This window comes from Apteryx rowi, unplaced genomic scaffold (genome assembly GCF_003343035.1).
Source record: "Apteryx rowi isolate R43461 unplaced genomic scaffold, aptRow1 scaffold_511, whole genome shotgun sequence".
NCBI lineage: Eukaryota > Metazoa > Chordata > Aves > Apterygiformes > Apterygidae > Apteryx > Apteryx rowi.
The window spans coordinates 285,488-303,043 of NW_020450774.1; the positions used below are offsets into that span (position 1 = coordinate 285,488).

Below are 17,556 nucleotides of genomic sequence, written 5' to 3' on the forward strand. Positions count from 1 at the left end.
CGTCAGCTCTCGCTCTGGCCCTGGAGGCTGGCAGGTACCTTCTTCCAGCCCCTGAGTCCCCATAAAATGATCGGGACATAAATTCCCAATGAATGCCAGCATACGTCACTTTATTTGAATTTGCCTCTAAAAGCTCAACGTTCCCCAAGTGTAACTTCCTTTGGACTTGCTGCTAACACAAGACAACCCTGAGGGTGATACGAAACGAAGGTTTACTTCAGCCAAACACAAAGTAACCTCACATTTGAACAAGTGGGAACAGAAGCTTATGATCAAGCAAAACAAACGTGATCCTAGCCTAAACTTAACAACTGGGAACTGGGAACTCAGAATTTTCTTTCCAAAAATCCTCAGGATGTGACTTGGCCAGAAGAAGGAGGACGAAGAGTTTACAGCAGTCCTTTTGACTCCTGAATGCTTCCCCAAAAAAGCTTATCTAGAAAGTTGGAAATTCCACTCATCAAAGCTATTCCTAAATTTTACAGTCTGTCTTTTCTCATCTTCCTTGCATGAAGTCTTGTGTATTAACTTCCATCCAGGGAAGAAGGGACTCTTCCCAGACAGCTTAACGTGGATTCTGGGAATCTTTTCCAGTCTCACAATCTATCATTACTGAATATCATACAAATGGTTGTAAGTATTCTGTGAAGCTTATGCTTCTTGGCATGTTATCAGCTTTGCATGGAGATCATAGACAAAACATGAGCAGAATAGCTGATCAGCTTAGTTACAAGGAGCTTTGACTAAAATGCGTCTATACCACTTTTCTCCAAACTGCACTTCAGCCTTGAAGGAATTTTGCATCACAGGAACACGAAGGCCTTGTTCTGTAATTCAAGTAGCTGCTATAACTCTCTTAGACATGGTCTGTAAAACCAAGGCTTTAATTTCTTCCAGCCATCCCAGCATCATCTTTGCAACTGTTAGGAAATGTTAAGCCTCTGCTGCGATGTTCAACATTTTAACTTTTGACATAAGGGTCAGTTAAGAAGTCCTCCTCAGCCACAGTTTGACTGCGTGTTTGGGATGGCAGGCTATCGCTCAGAGACCTTCCCTTGGTTACAGCAAAGCAACTCTTGGGTGCACGAGCACAAGCGAGGGGGTGGAGAGCTCTAACGGAAGAAAGGAATAAGGAAAGGAAAGGGAAAGGGCCTTCCAGTAACATCCACAAGCTTCCAACCGAGAAGATAAACCAAACCAGCTGCAGTTCTTTAGGACATGGTCACGCACCACACTCAATTGGCACTACTGAGAAAGCAGTAACTTCCCAGGGGAGGAAGAAATCAAAACCTCCTTAAACAAAGCAGCTACCAAAGGATTTGCAATCTCCTGATTAGCCTTAACAAATTCCAGTATGAGAAATTGCCTTTCTAAATTTAGCATCAGTGATAAAGATGCTTCTTCATTTCACATCCTAAACTACCAAACAGCTTGCCACAATGCAGATTTTGTGTTCAAACCCAGTGTCARCTGTGATCCTGTGACCTGCGAAACAGTTCATACAGGGTTTAAATCTCCAGCTGTCACTACCTCAAAATTTTTGCAATTTTTAGAAAAACAGGCTGCCCAAAAACCTTCCCACACCAAAACACTCTCTCCCCCCAGCATGATTCTCTTCTGCTAAACCAACCCTCCTTTCTTTTACAAAGCCTTGGACACCCCTGAGGTATGTTATAGGGTGTCAAAGGCACAAAAGCCAGGCTTGCGCTAGCCACGCGAGGGTTCAACACTGCTGAGCCAGAAACTCTCAAGCAACAGTCAGACTGTCCCTTATGCTACAGACCTCTTAAATAAGGTGACTCAGAGGATCATAACTGGCATGATATTATATCAGAAGAGACAACATTTCCCAGGATAGCTGGGGGCTAACTAATCAAGGACCGTGTAAGTCAGAATGCATGACTTCTAACCAGCTTAACATAAACAGGAGACAGGGCTAATATGTTCTTTAGGTCAAACAGTGCTTATTAAATAAATATGAATATATAAACAAACATATGCTAGATGTACGCAGGCACTACATAATTCTGAAGGAACTGAAGATGTTGCCTGTGCAGAGAGCACAGCAATACATCACCTTGAAGCGACAGTCATGGATGGCTGTGGGGAGGTTTGCATGCAAGAACACCAAAAACTTCTTGCCAGGCACAAATGACAGAAAATATTCTTGGCAACTCATGCTACTCAGTCACAGGCAGGTAGAAAACAAAAAAAGCCTGCAAGACATCTGAAGTGCACATTTCACACATACATCTATCGCAGTTTGTAAGACCGTATGTTAATAYTTTGAGATTTTTTCATTAGAAAATGGGAAAGTTTTTTTTTTTTGCCACAACTGTAGATCTTTCATGACGGAAATGTGACCTTCAGCCTCAAATTTAATTCATTCCAAAGGTTTATCTAGTTCTCACAGCAGTTCTCTTATGCTCTTTACTGTTGGAGGAACTAGTTATTAGATCTTTTCCAACAATGAAGCTACCAAAGAGAGGATTCTTTAAAAAGATTCATAGCAATCWGATACTTTTATCAGTGCTTAGTTTGTTTCTCAGCAATTTTCTCCCTTCAGATAAGGGGATCCCAAGAAATCCTCACTGAGGGATCCTTTTCATCTAATGCCTTGCCTGTGTGTTGGTACCACTCAACTTACTGGCATAGACACAGCCAGAATCCAGAAAATGAAGAGTGATCCATACAGAAACAGATCAGCTTTCATGTCATGTCGTGACTGGTGCTAGTCTGCATCAGAAGCTCTGGTGATAAGCTGAATGGTTGAAATCTGGAGAGGAAATGGTCCCTGCCCATACTGAATGAATGTACTTCTGATTATATATTTGATYGAATCGCAGACTTGAGCATCTCTAAGTTCAAGACAGGCAAATAACTCCCCTTGTTGAAGGTGCAGCAGTCCTACGCCTTAGTAAATGGCTGTCTTTAACTTATATAAAAAAGTTATGGCTCAGAGGATTGCCAGAACCAACTGCGTGGCTAGATGACTTGGCGGATGATGATGAGTATCACTCCGGGAATATAACTTACCTTACTCTGTTGAGTTTAGCAGTGGGCTATATTTAGCTACCACAGCTTGAGAATAACATAYCCCTACTGTCATTTCACCAGCATTTTTAAAGTATTTATATTTCTTTCCTCATTTTGTCCAGAGACTCAGTTGTTTTGCCATGCGTTAAGTTCAAAGATAATTCCCCACTGCAGCCCCCTCTCTGCCCTTCAGTCTACATCGCGCTGGACTCGCGTTTCCTCTCACAGGCCACATGGAGTACAGCTAGCTTCACCTAGGAAACTCCACTAAACCTAGTCACTCCAGCACTTCCGCTTCTCTTCTATCATTTTTCTTCTTTATCAGGGGAAGATTTACCTTCTGACAACCTCTCCTTCCAGCCTTGGGCAGCTGAAGTGAAGAACTCGTTGTTGAGCGCTGAACCACTCAGCTTCATCAAACCATCTGCCCCAACCTGGAACACATGACAGAACAACTAGTATTAGTTAACTGAAAAGGCAAACGTGTCRCACGTTGTCACATGGCATCTGAAAACAGAGCAGGAGCCCCAACATTGCCACAAATCTCTCCAGAATCTCTCTTTAACTCACTCAGAAGAAAATTAACAGCCTTCTGAAGGCCGTGTTAAGCCAAGTCTGGGTCCCGGGAGATTCTGGTAAATTTTCCTCATCCTCACTTAAGCCCAAATCCTCTGTAGTTCTGCTGCTGCACAAACATACATGCACAACAGATGGTAGAGGTGGCAAGGAGAAGCACAAGGAAATGCAATAGCATGGCCTCTGAAAAGCTTCTGCAGATGCCTTTTGCCCTGCAAAATGGATGCAAGGTATCACCGAGCTTCTGTCCAAAGCAACAGCCCTGCTTTCTTCTGGGGAACAGAAAAAGGTGCATGAAGGCAAATCAAGGGACATAAAAGGAATCATTTAAAAAGTAACTTTCAGATGTTTATAATCATAACCATGGATGTTTCAGGAAAAACAGGGACAAATGAAGCTCAAAACCCTTTCAGTCTTCACAATAGCAATTAACCAATTAGGACATGCATACGACAGTGCAGGACATCAGTGAAGAAAACATGAGGCCAAGACTGAAACGTAACATTGTGCAAAATCATAACAAGGGTAAGAAATCATATGTGAGGTTTCCTTTTGCTTTTCCTCCCACAGAAGTAAACATGGAATTTCTCTACTAGACACACAGAAACCCCACATGCTGTTCAGTAAGCCAGAAAAACAGTTCTGCTTCCATTTCTTGCATAAATAATAAATGAGAATAAACAAACAAAATCCAACTGTCCAGCTGTAGGTTCTGAGTACGCTGGGAGATCTGTGCAGCAATGCAGGATTTGGTGAACAGAAACGCTGCTTTTACTGAGGCAGCATTTGTGTGCAGATAATTCCATTTAAAACAAGGGCAGTGATGTGGTAGAAGGTTGTGTAGGTAAGACTGAGTTGGAGGTTTTAAGCGAGGAGCTGCTGTGTAGCTACTGCAGGGATTTACAAAAGCAGAGATTTATTTTCTAATCCAAATCCATATTGATCAACTGCAGGGAGCAGAATTCATAACACTATCCTCTCCTACACGTATGGTGCCGCCAGTATCTTGCATTGGCAGAGAAGCATCTACTGAAGGGCTCACGGGGTCTTGGTTCACAAAGTGCCCACAGCAGTATTTGTCTTTCTGCTCTACAGAAGCATCATCTCTAAGAGCTCATACTGAGTCACTGCCAAGCAAACCAGAACAGATACGCAACCTTTCGCATTTGGCATATCCTACGCTTTCACCTCTTCTCCTGTTTACTACAGCAAAGGCTTTGACATTCCTTAGGGAACACATCACCATCTGATGTGGTGGGCTGCTCTAAGAATTTTACTACAGTGAAATGTAAAACTTGTCAGCTCAGGAGCCAAGCCTATTATTTAGCTAATCAAAATGTGTTCTCAGTCAAATTCTAACTTAATTCAAGGACACTTAAACTTAGAAGTCAAGACAGAAATGCCTTGCCATCTGCTGTTGAGCTTCTTGCCCGTAAACTCCAGCTGCAAACTCCATCGATTCTTATTTTGATACAAACCTAATTATTACAAAGGCCGCAGGACTTATAAAGCAATTCCTTTGAATATTTATTGGATCAGCCTTGGCCTAACAAGTCCCCGATGAACACTGATTGAAGATTAGAATTTATGAGACAACGTAAAATGTTACAACTCCTCCAAACTCCAGAAGAACGGTATCTGTTCAGTAAAGCGTTCTCTGTAAAGCAGACCACGGTGCAGCTGCCAGACCCACGTGCGTTCTTAACGTGCTGCAGGAGTCAAAGAGCAGCGCAACTTCTACGATGGATATAATTTCAGTAAACAAGGACTGTCTGCACTGTAAGTGTCTACATCTAAGCTGGCCTCCCTGAACAGCTTATAGTGATCTAGAAAACTAAGTGAATGGAGGTCAGGACTCAGTCCATCTCATTCTGAAGTAGACACCGATATTTTGTCACATGCTGGTGAATGTACCAGCTAGATTTCCACTTACTAGAAAAGAAGCCTAGAGAAACTGCCTGAGACGTAGACTCCTGGGGAGTGACTAAGGTGTGTAAACATAGGCATCTAGTACTAATTCAGATATCACAAAGTAAAATATCTTCAAGGACTTGCAGATCTGATATAGGACATACAGAAGATTTTTTATGGAGTGATATCTTGAAGCCAGAATTGATACCAAAGGACATTTCAGATGGCTCTGAGCACATAGGTTAAGGCATCTAAATCTGTAGACATCCTGTACAATTAAGTGAAAGCACAGGGCAGGATCCCATTTTATTCTGAAGCTCCCAGGCCAACATGGGTAGGAATGCTGAAGAGGTAATACATGAACAGGATAAAAGGAAAGAGGTATCCTTCTTTTGCTCCCCAAAGACTTATTTTAGCAAGGCAGGATCCAAGCTAAAATGTGGTCAGTGCTCTTCACCAGAAAAGATGAGTTAGTCTGGCTTTTTGATGGAGAACAGAAGGATGAGAGTAGTTCTTATCACTTATTGCACGAAAGGAAAACGCCACAGTAAATAAAAGCAAGTACACTGCAGAATATAGAAATTCATCCTGGTCTCCTTTAGAAACATTTATTTGCTTATCATATCATTGATCAAACATGACTTGAAGCTGCACAGTGAGAGAAGGCCCAATTCTATCTATAGACTCTGGCCAAACGCACAGATCTCAAATCTGACATCTCCGTGCTGCTCTCCTTCAACCTTCTGAGTCTCTTACTGTCTCTTATACAGCCTGGGCTTAGCTAACGCTCACTCATGACAGAGATCAAAGCTGCAGGCTACATCGTTCACTGCAGAATCTGCACTGCACCAAGCTGGTACCACTCCCCGACTTATATAAGCTGTGGCATGTAGCTGAATGCTGAGCTACTTGAGGATGTCTGTGAATACACCAGGTCAGCACAGAAGCTCAAGAAATAAACATTTTCCCTTCTTTTCTTCATTATCACTTGACCAGCAGAGATTCAGTTTAAATGTTTGGGCCCATTCCTACCACACACCTACCAAAACTTCTGTTTTGAGGTTTGGAGGACTAAAGTCTCTGGTCTTTAGGAACTACAACAACATATGTATAAAATAAAACTTTGTTTCTACTTCTTCCTATGGACCTATTACATCATGGTCCTTTTACGTCCTCTTTACAGTCTCCTCTCACTCATCTTAGAATCATAGAAAAAAAGCAGCTGGACCGAACTCTGAGAGCTCATCCAGTCCACTCTACTTCCCAAAGCAGCATCACTCAAATATAGTATCTGGCACATGTTTGTCTAGTGTGTTTGCAACTACCTCCAACAAGGGAGGGACTACCTTCGAGCAGGAACAAGATCCAGCCAGTTCGGATTCAAAACATTTCCTTAAATGTCTAATCTGATTTTTAATGGCTGTAATTTAAATCCATCACACCCTGTTCTACCTACTATGAGCAAAAAGATCAGATTATTTCCTTTCTCTTTGCAATGGCCCTTAACACCCCAGAAGACAAGTTCTCCTTAATTGTCTTCTCTTTCAGCTAAACACCTCCCGGCTTTCCCCATCTTCCTGTATTGTTATGACTTACAGATTTTGGATCATTCTCATTGCTTTCCTCTACATTCTTTCCAACTGATACACATCTTTTTCAGAGAATAGTACCAACAATTGATGAAGTATTTCAGCTGATGCTTTACCAAAGTTAAATACAATGGAAAACTAGCTTCCTATGTTTTACAGTGTGTGCTCGTATTTGTACATGCTACTGTGATGCTCGCAGAACACCACCACAGTTGGCTTCTGTTCAGCTTGTGATCTGCTGGAGTCCCAAACTCCTGTTTGGAAAACCTACTCCATAACCAACCTGTCAAGATTGTTTTTGAATTCAATCATGTTATCCATAGTTCTTTGAGTCCCTCCCAGTTTCTATCACTGGCAAGTATAATGAGCATATGCTCTACTCTCTCCTCCAGCTTTTACTGAAACGTTCTTCGTTCTCAGGACAGACCTTTGAAGAACCCCAGTGAACCATTAATGACTACTCTGGATTGGGTTTCAAAGCTACTCTGCGTTCACCTTCTAGTAGCTTCACCTAGGCCACCTTTCCCTAGCTTGATCATGTGAAGCAGTGTCAAAAGCCTTACAAAAAGCAAAACATGACACCTACTGTTCTATCTTCTCCACAATGCCTGCTGAGTAACGTACTGATTAAGCAATCAGATTGATATGACACAATTAAAAAAAAATCCATGTTAGCTATTGCTTATCTCTTTTTAGTTATTTTACAAATAGATTGTTTTATCTACAAATATTCTGGTACATAAATAAACAGATTGTACATACTTCCTGAACTCATTGTTTTTTCTTCCTTTTACATGTAAGGGCAACATTTGTTTTTTCCTGTCTCTCAATATCATCCTTGTCTTCCACAAGCTGTCAAAGAAAACTGCTATCGTGCTGAGATTGCTTCAGCCAGTTCTTTTATGTATCCCCTAGGATGAAATTCAGATCCAGCTGATTTGAAAATAACTGTCTTATCAGTAGAGTCCCTCCACCGTTCTTTCAATACTGAAGGCTGAGTTCTTGCCCCTTTGTCATTAGTGTTAATCGTGCCAGTTATCTCTAACCAGTTAAGTGAAGAATTCAGTGAAAACCTTCACTGTTTCTTCTGTGCCACTCCCAGGACAAAGGAGCTCATTCCTCCTTGCTGAAAACTTTTCTATTTTTTTAAACCCTCTTTTAGCACACAGCAAGGACTTAAACAGATAATCCACAAAACCAACTGCCTCCAAAGCAGACTTCCATTGCATGCCTGGTACTTTTAATCTAGTATGCGTTTCAGGTTAGGACACAAGCTCTTTGGAGCAGGTCCAGCCTACTCTGCAATCTGGACAGAAAAAGCCTTCAGTTGTCACTTTACCAAATTCAGTATTTTATTATTTTATAATGTAAGGTAATGAAAAACAGAGGAGGATGAAACTCAATTACAGCATCTGCTTAGGTAAGATGTGGGAAGGTACCTGTCTAAAAGGTTGTAGGGTTAATCCTGTATTGAAGAATCTGGGAGGGGGCTGGAGAGAGAAAGGGAGGAAGATACTGAAATCACTCCATTCCCATCACTCTTGGCTCTTATCAAGTCCGGCATAACAGAAACATCATTCTCACCGTAACTGGGAATAAGGAGTTCATTGAATGGAATTAAGCCACTGGTTTATCAAATCTGAATTCTTTTTTTCAGGCAGCAACAAATTCCCAAATGAATCACTGAGGAATTTTCTGATTTTTCCCACACTGTACAGAGAAGATAAAGTCTATCCCATTAGACCTTAATTCAGTATTTGAATGTCTAGTGAGTTATTCCCAGAGACAGTACTGATGCCCAAGAGCGCAGCTGCTCTCTCCGATGGCAAAGGCGACGTACCTGCCGGTCCACCTCGGGGAGCAGCAGCAGCAGGCGCTGCTGGCATTCTGTAGGCAAAACGGAGAACGTGTGCTTGTTGATCAGTGCCCGCAGGTTTGTGTTCACGAGGATGGAGTCAGGGGTTTCCACATCGATCTCGGCACACTTTGTTCTCTTCAGCTGCCCTGCAAAGAACCACAAAGGTCTAAGTAACATCTTACCCGAGAAAGGATTAAAGGCTCCTTTACAGAGTTCACCGTGCCTCAGACACTCATAACGTCACTTTAGTAACTCCTTTCAAAACTCGACATACATGGTTTACCTTTGCACATACGGTTAAGAAAAAACGTAGGTGGTCTTTTCTGGCAGAGGAACTTTCAATACCTAACGTATTGCACCCTGTGTCAGTTCACCTAACTTTTCTAGGAATCCTGGCTATCTTGCTGGAGACTGGCAAGGAGACTTTTCGGGAGGGTTTTYAGAAATGTTTTTAGCCACATTAATTTTCTATTTTAAGCCCCTAGTTAAGGTCAGTCTGTTCCTCTGGATTTCTTCCTGGGCATTCTTACTTTGTTCTCAGCAAAAGCATTTCAGAAGAATTCAGCAGCCCCTTGTGCTTCTCTAGAAACCACAACACCACATGCAGCAGTAAAAATGAGCAACTGTTCTCTTCTTTCCTCTTCTGTGTCTGAAAACCACCAATTCCAGCATTAACCCTCACGTTACAGCCAGCTACATGTATGCGCTGCAATTTCAGAAAAAAATAATGGAGAATGCATTTGTACTGCGTACACCTTTTCCTTTGGATTCATCCATTGCCTATTATTGGCAAAAAGCCATGTATTATGAAGCTTCAATTAAAACTGCACTATTAGAAAAATGGCTAATATTAAGACAGACCTTGCTCCACCTGACTGCAGGGATGATATTGATTATTTTTAAGGTAACAGGACGTGACAGAATAACTTCTCTAGAGGCTTATCTCATCAGGGAAAGATGGCCTGCTCTCTTAGAAGCCATTCAGAAAATGGCTCTGCAGATTTACAGTCTACCTAAGTTGCAGAATTTTCTCATCGCAGCGGGAGCTGAACCTAAACTACAGAGCGGGTGTCTCCAGCTGGCTGCACTGTACCCACCCATGCTGGGGAGAGCTGGCAGATGCAAGTGCCCGGAGTGGCACCTGAGCGTTCCTCTGCCTTATGTTTCTTTCCAGGGTTTTATTCACATGAACTTTACAGCCTGGAAAGCACTAGCTCAATGGATTGCAATTCTTTATACTCAGGATAAGAACAGCAAAGGTAACCTTATCCCACCTGGCTCTGTTAATGTGTCTGAGCCTTGAGAGAGAGGTGAGAGAAGGGGAATTTGGTCCTGAGAATCAGACAAAAAAGTTGACAAATCAGGCCAACTGTGATAGTGATATGTGTAATGAAGACAGCAGAACTAGGACCAAGGCCACGTCCTCCTTCTGAGCTTGGTAAAAGTGACTAAATTTAATCAGTAGCTCTTCATTAAACCACAGTTGGCTGTTGTCGAAGGAACGGTCACTTACAAGCTGGAGGATAGGGGAACAGAGAAATCCCAGGGAACGCAGAACAGATGGTGAATGGAACCTGTCAACTGATGGGATTTGGGACCAGCTTGTCATGAGAGGCTGCGGGCTGAGAACATATTGTTGGAGACCTTGGCATAGCCTTAAGTTCAACGAGGTCAATCCCATCATTGGTATATGTAAAAGAAACCACAGAAGGTCAGGAGAGCTGAGAAATATCTAACTTCAGTGCATGGGACAAAGCCAAGTCGCAGTGGGGCTTGAAGTATAAAGATCTGGGAAAGATTTCTTTTATGTTACCAAAGTACCTTAAGTACATTAAAAAGCCTGCTAAATAATGCAAGTCCTTTTTTACTTCTCAAAAAGTAAGCTGCAAATTCATAAACAGAAATCCCTGATGACAAGAAATGAGCAAAGGCTTATTTGCATATGTAAGATGTGAATTATCCTTCCTAATTTATGCAGATTAACAGGAGTGCCTGCCAGGATTTTCCAGAAATCCCTTTAGAAATGGAATTAAATTATACATTTTACTCAGTTTTCCTATTAGGGCTTTCGTTCAGTCATCAGAGCAACTAAATCTTTGTAAGCAGAAAAATAAATATCTTACTTGCATGGAGCCTGTCAGATCTCTGGAAGGGTTTCTTCCCCAACCCTGGCAAGGAGTTACCAAGCTTAACAGAGGGAGAGGAGCTGGAGGTGGAGTTCTGAGGGTTGCTTGACTGTCCATCTGACTGCTTTCCTTCCCAAGCTGCACAGGGAATTGAAACGTTTAAACACAGGGAGGTACAAAGAAATATTACATGAGACATCTGTTTGGCCTGAAACAAAGATTCTTTAACACGCGTACCCTAATCCCAGCAGCTCGGGGACACACAGTTCCATCATACTTACATACCTTTACTCTTGTAGCACTTATTTTCCAACAGGCTGTAAAAGCAGAAGAGCCCTTTGTAGCTATCAGACTGTCACAAAACAAAGAGGTGGACAACCATTTCGTTTATTGTTTGAATCTATTTCTCAGTTAGTCCCATCTTATTTCCCATCATCACCCAATCCAGTAATGATCTTGTTAAAACTTCCTTTCAGACACAGCTTCGCGGTCTGGTAGAATTCACTGTAAGGCAAAATCTCTTGAAACCTTGGGCATACTTTCTAAATTTTACCTGTTCTTGACTTTGTTTTTTTAGACCAACCTCAGTAATTCCTCCTCCTCTTTCAAATACTCAGAGATATTTTCATGTCCTCCTCCAAAGTCACTGCTCAGCCAAACTAGACAGATCTCCCCATCGTGATCTCTCCTTACAAATCGGTGCCACCCACATTCTCATTTGTATAGCTATATTTTTTTCTGCTGGTGGGAAGCGCTTTTTCCCTAGATTCCCCCCGCCTTCCTTTCTCCTCTCTTCTAAAGCGAAATAAGAGCATGAGCAGGTCTTCTCTCTGCTCTCCTCAGGTTTGTGTGCAATAACTGGTATTCACTCGATCATGGGGAGGTGCTCAAGTCCCATGCCTCAAAAGAGAAACTCAACAACACACGACTAAGTCGCAAACTAAGTGAATGCTGGTTYTGATTAATGCCTTGCACTAATTAATTCCTTGCTCCAGCCCTCTCAGGCCCATCATTTAGCCAGTCAGTGCCAGCTTTGTTCCCCATCTGCCTCTCTTCTCTCTTTTCTGCCTGGCCCCCTTCCCCTTCCTTCTCTTCCTTACACTAGCTGTTTCAGTTCTGACTAAACGCGCCCCTAAAACTGTGGGACCTGTGTGTTGCTTTCTGTCAGAAGAGTGTTCTCTCTCTACTTGAATGTTTAATCCACTTCTCCATCTCAATATATCCTGCTATCCATAGCAATTTCTATGAATTATCATGTGGGTAGGAGGGCAAAAGGACTCCATGGATGCTAATGAAAAACAGCTAAAAGCCCCTCACGTTTTAGCAACGTTCAGAGGCTTTTACTGTAATCACTTTAYGGTCCAGCCGGGGGCTGCATGAACATACACTGTTCCAACCCCAAGTAAGTCTCATAGGGCCTTAGCAAAAACTGAGGAAGGGAGCTTTTTTTGAGACCACACATAAAATGAGCTTGATCCTTACCTTCTTTGTGTCCCTCACAATCTTTAAACCTCCTCGTCTATTCCTGAACAAGCCCGTGCAACCAGATGAGCTGAACGCAAGGGTGTTGGGGGAGCCAGCCAATGTCCTTGCAAGGCCACTCTCTATCATCTTTGAAAGGTCATGGAGATCAGGGAAGATTACCCATGACTGGAGAAAGGCAAATGTTGCACCCACCTTTGAAAAAGGCCAAAAGGGCAATCCGAGAAAATATAGGCCTGTCAGCCTCACTGTCACCCCTGGGTGTGAGCTCCTCTTGGAGCACACTTCTTGGCACGCGAAGGAGAGCAAGATGATTGGAAGCCATCAGCATTTACATGAGCCAGCAGTGTGCCCTGGCACCAAAGAAGGCCAAGAGCATCCCGGGCTGGGTGAACAGGACCACAGCCAGGAGACCGAGGGAAGTGACTATCCCCCTCCACTCAGCACTCCTTAGACCACATCTAGATACTGCATCCTGTTTTGGGGCCCTGGACACAAGAATGACATCGACTAACTAGAGTGAGCTCAGCAGAGGACCACCAAGATGCTCAGGGGGCTGGAGCATTTGCCCTGTGAGGTGGGGCTGAGGGAACGGGGCTTGGTCAGCCCGGAGAAGAGAAGGCTGTGGGAGCACCTGACAGAAGCCCTCCGGTACCTACGAGGAGGCCATCAACAAAATGGAGCCAAGCTCATCACAGCGATGCATGGCAGGAAGACTAGAGAACACAGACACAAGTTAAATGGGATGTGAGGAAAACCTTTTTATCCATGAGGACAGTCCAGCAGTGGAGCAGGGGCCCAGAGCAGTTGTACAATCTCCTTCTTTGATGGTTTTCAAGACCCCTCACTGGATAGAGACCTGAGCAACCTGACGTGAGCTCAAGCCAGCTCCACTTTTAGCAGGAGGTTGAACTGAAGATCTCCTGAGGTCCCTTCCAACTTGAGCCATCCTATGATACTAGAAACCTGTTTTCAGAGTAGTACCAGAAAGGCTGTGTAAGCTGAGAGGCAGAATGCATKATACCTTCCAACCATGATGTAGCAGCAAAACATAGGGAATTCAGAGAGAAAAACAGAGATGCTGGAATAAAATAACTAAATTCACACATGAGGAAAGTGGATGGGCAATACTTTAGGAAGCGTAAAACCAAAATAAGGAGAGAAATCAATACACTGTGACCTCCTGGCCCAGAGGCCAGATCTGTGCTGCCTGGGAAATGCCAGGAAAATGTATGAGCCCCATCAGAATCACAGAACAATCCTGTAAGTGCTCTAAGGAACACGAGTTTGGAGTTCTTACTTCATTAGTCTGTTTTAATAATGACTATGCTAGTTAATAATATGGCAATGTCCTCCATGTTTCAGCCCCTGCTAGGTCTCTACTGTTGCTACTTCCCTAAGGGAAGATGCAATTCCTTCTGGAGCAGGGGCAAAGAGCACTGGAGATGGGGTCTTCTAGGAACGCTATTTGCCTGTTATGCTAATGAAGCATTCAGGTTCAATCCTAGTTAGCAGAGAAGCTGTGAAAGGCTTTGAAACTATAATTCTGTATTAAAGGCTTCGTACACCTGGCACTGCATTTTCTAAACACAGCCACTGGAATGGCATAGTTTTCTACTGGCTTAATTTTGGCTTCTTTCTTAGATCCCACCACCCCAGGTAGACAGGACACAAGCACAGCTTAGGACCGATTTTCAAACAAGCAAGGTGAAGCAAGGTGAGATTAACCTTTTCCCCCCTTACTCTTTTTGAAAGGGACCGAACTACAAAGCCGCCTGGGAATAGCAGGCAACATCATCTACTGTCAAATATCCACATCACTCTGCTATTAAATGATGCATGAAGTACAGCTGACGATATATGCCTGTTCCTTTCAATTGGATATATGGAGCATAGCCTCAACCCTGCCTTTGTCTGAACAGATGTTACAAGAAACGTTCCAGCAGTATATAACCAGCAAGCCAGAACAGATTAGTTTCAGTTTGGATTTTTTAGGGCTATTTAGAAAGGGAGAATAAATAAATACACTAAAACACAGAAAAAAAATCTAATAAAGAAAGGCAGCAGGAGACGAGGAAACATCTCCAATTATGTAAAAGGTTGTAGAGAGAAGAAATCGAATAACCCAGCCTCTATGTCCACGGTGGATAGAACAGGAGATCTTGGAATTAAATCAGAGCAATAAAAAAAAATTCCAATTAGAGGCTGAGAAAAACATTTTAAGGATAAAGTAAGCAAAGTGGGAGAGGCCAGGCTGACTAGGAGTTTTTGGTCTTTGCATCAATTGGAGATCCCTGAGAACAAACATCTGTCAGGACTGTATACTAGATCCCGCCTTGAGGACGAGCTCTCAGAGGTACTCTTGGCCCTGGTCTCTGATGAGTCTATGACATTTCTCACCTGACCAGTGAAACACAGCTTTCAGCTGAACAGTCACGGTGCAATTACCAAAATTACCAAACCACTCCCCTGGCCCTGAGGCCAGCTGGCACGCACCGTCCACGTTCACCTCCCGAAGCTTCCTCTCCCCCAAGCAGGGTGGCCACATCCACACTGCCTGCAGGGAAGGGGGTTTGGGCTGTGCTCGCCCCGAACCGTGCCAAGGATTGCCTAGGAGCTTGCTCCGAGCCAAAACCGTGCCGGGGGTTCAGCAGAAGGGATGAGCGAGTCCCAGCTCCGGCGCCTGCTGCTTYGGCACTGATCAGCTCAGCAGCAGAGATGCAGCTCCTCGCTGCACGTGCCGTTGCTGCTGCTTGTCCTGAGCACAGGCTCGCTGGCCGACGGACTGGCTGGTTGGAAGGGGAAGGACCCGTAGGTTTGGAATCGGGATAAGAACTGCTACGATTATAATAATCATGCGGCAGTTTCCATCTGCAGCTAATGGTTCACTGTGTTACTGAGGTTATCAGGCTTTACCGAAAAGTCAGTTTAAGATGACTGAAAATGGTTTAGGATTTGGGATTGGAGATGTAGTTTTGCTGTGATCCGATCATTTTCTCTCCCTTTTTAGGCAACCTTCATGATCCGTCAGTCTCAGCCACTTTGTCTAGGAGGGAGAACACCCGACGGAGATCTTTCAGTGCGAGTGTTCTTGCTGCCTGTCTCTGAACGTTTATACTTTCATCATCTTTCTGAGATGAATCAAGATCAGTAAAATAAATCAGGAGTGAAGGATGGAAAAAACGGGAGGAGGGGAATTTCCATCTCACAGATAAAGTGTCTCCGCTTGACACACAGCAAAGCGGTTTTACCCATTCGAATTAATGTAATAGGTGGGGGTAAGTGCAGGGACCTCAGAAGCGCACACAACTTAAATGGACAGGGACTGTGTACGTGTTGCAGAGGACGGTGAACCAAAGGGCCGTGAACCAGGGGAGGAGACCCTCGCTCTCTGGGGGAGATCTCAGCCGCCAAAGAGTCAGCCCTCTCTCCCTCTGGTACGCAACGCTCCTGCTCCTGCCTCTCCATCCTCCAGACCGTATCTACCGAGCTGTGTGTTTAAGCTGCGTGTACTTCTTAGGTCCCTACACACACACCCCCGCCCCACCACCGCTTTGGGTTACGAAACACAGCGACACCAGTTCTCGCTGCGGAGGTCCCTGGAGCTCACCCTGCTCCGCTCCGGGAGAGCGCCCGGGGAAGCACGGCTGCACGCCTGCCCTGCTCRGGCACGCTTATCCCAGAAAGCAGTTAAACAGAAAAGAATTGAGAGATACCTAGCTAGAGGTAACTGCTAAGAATACATGATAACTGGTGAAATGCTGCTGCTGCTACGGGAGCTAACGCGCTGTTGAATGAAGAAGAGAAGCGATCTCATTAATTTCTAATGCTGCATAAATGCTGCAAAGCACTTGGGGATCTATCAGATAAGAATGTACATCTTTGCAACAAGAAGCGTTAAGTCACCCTACGGAATGGAAAGACTGTCTGGAAAGAAGTAAATACTAAAAGAAACTCCACTGCTTTGCCTAGCCATGAGGAGGACTTGACCACGGTGTACAGGCAACCGCAGGGGGAAGATGCTTGGCACAGAAAGAAGCTCTTCAAGCAGACAGTGGCACAGTGAGATCTATTCTTAACAGAACGCATTCCTAATAAAGTCAAAGCCAGAAACACAGAAGCTAGAGTATTTCAGAAACAAAAAGAAGGCCATATGAGAAGAGTACTTTCTTCTCTCATCCCCTAAAACAAGCAAAGGCAAGTTACGGAGACACGACGGTAAAAGAGAACATAGGAGTGTCCCCGCCACGTACCCGATTTTGCCGGCGCGGAGTCGCTCGCTGCCTTTACAGCCTTCAGAAGGACGTGCTGGTTAGCCGACACGGGCATGCCTGCCCTGCATTGCTGCTGCTGTTGCTTTTGCTGCTGTTGCTTCAAGGCCTGCGGAAGAGGACAGAAGAACGTCACCAAAGAGAAATTCAGAGCAATCATCGTAGTTACTAACACACGCTACAAGTAGCTTGTTTCGTAGCACCTGATAATTGGATTCTGATTACAACTAAGACAAAAGTTTTAAACGACTTCTGAAACACCATTTCAATGGGATACTGATACTGTCCATTTAAATACTGTATTACAAGTAGACATTTCCTACCTTCACATCTAAAGCAAAAAGTTAATGGTTGCAGAACATCTTAAGTTGTGTTGTTTCACGGAAAAATGATTTCTGGAGAATGCAAAGAGAAGGAATTCTAAATCTGGAGTTGGTTCAAGGAGCAATTATATAAATAACTTCAAAGTAAAAGTACCATAACTTAACTCATTTCAGTCTCCTGGAGGAGCAAGTAGCAACTTACTGAAAACATTCAACAGAGACAATACCCATTAGGAAAGACTTCTTTAATTAGGAAAGCAATAAAGACTAAAATACTAAAGGGAAGAAATTAAAATCCTTTATTTCAGAAAAGAGCCTTTTAAGGCAACTATAATACAGCCTAAAAGGCACAAATGACTAATTAGACAAGGAACTAAGAAAGCA

General features: G+C 43.6%; 1 protein-coding gene across 11 annotated transcripts in view; it reads right to left on the bottom strand.

The window, feature by feature from the left end:
* Positions 1 to 17,556, bottom strand: part of ASXL2 (ASXL transcriptional regulator 2) — a 138,317-nt gene that overhangs the window by 15,640 nt on the left and 105,121 nt on the right. For 10 of the 11 annotated variants that reach the window (XM_026080203.1, XM_026080201.1, XM_026080208.1 and 7 more), the window contains 4 exons: positions 16,832 to 16,958; positions 11,094 to 11,234; positions 8,953 to 9,116; positions 3,374 to 3,470 (listed from right to left, as the gene is read on the bottom strand). In XM_026080203.1, coding sequence (XP_025935988.1) covers positions 3,374 to 3,470; positions 8,953 to 9,116; positions 11,094 to 11,234; positions 16,832 to 16,958 — 529 coding nt within the window. Of the gene's footprint in view, positions 1 to 3,373; positions 3,471 to 8,952; positions 9,117 to 11,093; positions 11,235 to 16,831; positions 16,959 to 17,172; positions 17,195 to 17,556 lie in introns of those variants that run through there. The other variant, XM_026080212.1, reaches the window with a different exon arrangement.